The sequence below is a fragment of the Urtica dioica genome, chromosome 1 (assembly GCF_054948205.1).
Source record: "Urtica dioica subsp. dioica isolate 48M chromosome 1, U.dioica_male_clone48M_v1_H2, whole genome shotgun sequence".
Taxonomy (NCBI): Eukaryota; Viridiplantae; Streptophyta; class Magnoliopsida; order Rosales; family Urticaceae; genus Urtica; species Urtica dioica.
The window spans coordinates 9,273,984-9,277,330 of NC_142756.1; the positions used below are offsets into that span (position 1 = coordinate 9,273,984).

General features: G+C 36.5%; 1 protein-coding gene across 1 annotated transcript; it reads right to left on the reverse strand.

Moving 5' to 3' along the window:
• Nucleotides 1-1,057: 1,057 nt before the first annotated feature.
• On the reverse strand, nt 1,058-3,126 carry LOC149407058 (L10-interacting MYB domain-containing protein-like). The gene is made up of 4 exons (XM_089618465.1): nt 2,794-3,126; nt 2,101-2,721; nt 1,756-1,893; nt 1,058-1,288 (listed from the first exon to the last, which is right to left on the reverse strand). The coding sequence occupies exons 1-4, from the start codon at nt 3,124-3,126 to the stop codon at nt 1,058-1,060; spliced, it is 1,323 nt and encodes a 440-aa protein (XP_089474591.1).
• Between the last annotated feature and the right edge of the window lie 221 nt (nt 3,127-3,347).

A 3,347-nucleotide genomic window follows, 5' to 3' on the forward strand; every position in this document is an offset into this window, starting at 1 on the left:
ATATATTCTAATTTTATAAATAAAATCGCAGAAATATTATGCACGTGTCAGGTGTTGACAAGATTTGGTGATCATAGTCGGAATAGGAAAAGAAAGGGAAATACTAGGAAAGTCACTCTTACTCGGTGTGTATATATATGATCATTGAGAAGTAGCTAGTGGTATGATCTATCTTTTGTCGTCCAAGTTGATCAGAGCGTAAGAGTGTAGTGTAGCGTCTGGTTCAAATAAAGTTTAGCAATGGCCATCAACGTTAGTGATTGTGAGGAGGGTTCGAGAGAGGAAAGAGTCTCAGCGATGAAATTACGCTACGCCAATCTGATTGTCAAGGCTCAACAAACTCTATCGGAAGTTCAAAGAAAGAGAGTGAGAGAAGCAGTCAATCGAGAAGCGATTTCAGAAACAAGAATGGGTGATCAGAGGTCAGTTCAAAGAAGAAAAGCCGATTTCTCAGAGTTCAAGTGGCTGCAAGAGACGAGTCAGTCTCGAAGACCCGATATCTTGCGTCGGAGAATGGAGATCGAGAAGAAGGAGAGAGAGTCAAAGAAAAAAGAGGAAGATCCGAAGAAAGATCCAGCGAAGGTCAAACGCCTAAGAGAAGCGGCTCGGATTGCGATCAACAACATCACCAAAACTGTGGATTTCGACAATCTCAGCGTCATGAACGAGTTCGAGGCTCTCACTGGTTGTCCATCCACTCTCTGCTCAATTGCAAGCCCTAATTTGTAACCTAGTTAGGGTTTCGTTTACTTGGACCTCACGGTGTAATCGCATTAGTATGAATTTGATACAATATATTGTTCAATGAACGCTTTGCTTGGTGAAGAGAGAGTAATTTGTGATTTGTTGGCGATGAGTAGTGATCATAGCACTAATGCATGAGAAACGCCTTATCAAGTACGTAGTTTTACTACTAAATATAAACACACAAAAGGAAAATTTGTTATACATAACCAAGGCCTTTTCCACTTGCATGTCAAACTCTTATCTACCTAAAGGCAATTAGTCCAAAAAAAGGAGAGAGAATACTTGATTTCTGTATTGATTATCCATTTCACTAGTTAGGTTTTGGAAAGTTAATCTCAGTATCACGAAGAGCGGCAGAGAATACCCTTGAATCATGAGCGCTACCTTCCCAACCAGCATACGCAAAAGTGAATTTCATATTGAAATCACATACAGCCATAACATTTTGAGTAGGAATCTTCTTTCTACCGATAAACGGTATTTGATCTGCTTGAGGTAAAGAAGCTGGAACATGAATATCATCTATAGCACCAATGCAATCCTTAAAAAAAAACAAATATCTCAATTAATTTATACAGAGTATCGATGAAAATAAATAACAAAAATATGAGTATAATACCTTAAAATGTGGCATATATCTTGGATCGTTTGCTATTTCTTTGGGAGTACTCTTAAATTCTGGATCAGCAGGTTTTACGACATCGGCTCCCATGAGACATAATATATCCAACGTCTCCGAAAAATATCGACTTATCGTCTCACCAGAATGTTGAAACATCTCTTACACTAACCGGTTTCCTAGACCATGTCCTAGAATCATTAGAGTCATTCCTAAAATCTCCAATGCAGTCATATGTCTTGAACCTTTGAAACCGTAACTTGTTTCCAAGTTATTGCACAAACTTGTGAAAACCTCTTTTTCCATTCTGAACAGTCGTTGGCACCGAATTCTGTTTCCCCTCAATATCTCTTGAAGAAAAATATGCCCCGTTTTTTTTTAATCCATACAAGGAACTTTATGTATGTATGTATATCATAATAAATTTGCATCAAATGAGCAATTTTCCGTATAAGAACACCGTGTTCGTTATGTTCCTTTTTGGCAACAATGTAGAACTCATTGTCTGATGTGATATCCATTTGTTCCTGAAAACGAATATGTGATAACATAAGATTAAATAACATTCGATGTAAACATTATTTATACTACAAAAACAAAAAAGTAACCAAGGAATATAAACGAGACTAACATTCTCGTATTGTTTGATTATTATAGTAAAACAAAATAAACAAAAAAAAAATGCAAAACAATGAATGTAGTTCTCATATAAGAACACTTATTTAAATTCAAACGCGCGAAATATTTGGAGCTCCTCCTGGATTAGAGCCATAAAGTAGACCATACTCGTAAGTGAGCCAACAACTTTGAATATGTGGATCTTTCATCGTTGCAAACATCTCTCTCTTCTCGCGACTCTGAAATAGTTTGGTCGCAAAAAGCCACGTTGGATCTCCGATTACAATACCAGGCAGTGACAAAACAACTTCCATTACTTCAGCGATACTAGTACCAGGCATCTCTTTGCGTACTACGTATACGGTGTCGCTACGCTCTTCTGTTGCCTTCACAAGACGCTCGATTTGAGAAGATAATTTAGCCGCTCCACTAACTTTGCTCCGTCCACCAGTCTTTTTAAACTTTGGAAAAATATTGATGTCTAGGGGATTTTTGTTGTTGTTATTCAAACTCTTTTGAGGATTCGGCTGACATACAGGATCCTCCGATTCATCACTTCTTTCTTCTAAGTTGTCAGCACTAGGAAATGCCTCACTACCACCGTAATGGCGAGGGTTAGTTGTAGAAGAAAATGCATACGCTCCAGTTGCAACTATATCCTTGAACATCGTATCCAGTTTATCTTCGAAATCGGGAGAAATGCCTTCTTTGCGAAATTTTCCGAATTTTTTATTCTCCTACAAAAAAGTGGTATCTTAGTTATAATATAAATTTTAAGTTTGTAAATTGATTTGATTTTCGATACAAACCTTTATTTTACTACGCCACCACTCTTCACTTGCGTCAACAGTATTATTGTTATCATTCCATCCAAGGCCAGTTTCTTTTCCGATCAATTGCTTCCAGAGTTTCCATTCACCTTTCAGTAACTCCAGCTTATTTTTCAATTGAGCTTTATCGTATCCCCTCTGTGTCTTCTCGGAAATATTTTTCACCATATTCTCCCATCCAACTTTGGTGAAGCTTGTTCCCGGTCGATTTCCAGCTTCAATCTCCGCAATACATACGTCGCATAAGATTTCAACCGCATCATTATCCCATACTGCTTTTGTTCGAGGTCGTGTATCTTGATTTTCAGTCATCTACAAATATACATATAATTCAAAATATGATTTTACTATAACAACAAAATAATATATAATAAATGAATTATTTATAGTATATAACATAAATTTTTGTAATGTTTTATAAAAAAAATATTGAATATAATATTTTATTTGAAACAACCCGAGCCCTATAAAACCTATCGACAATTGATCTACTTTGTTGAGGGAATACAAAAGCCTAGTCTATAAATAGATTG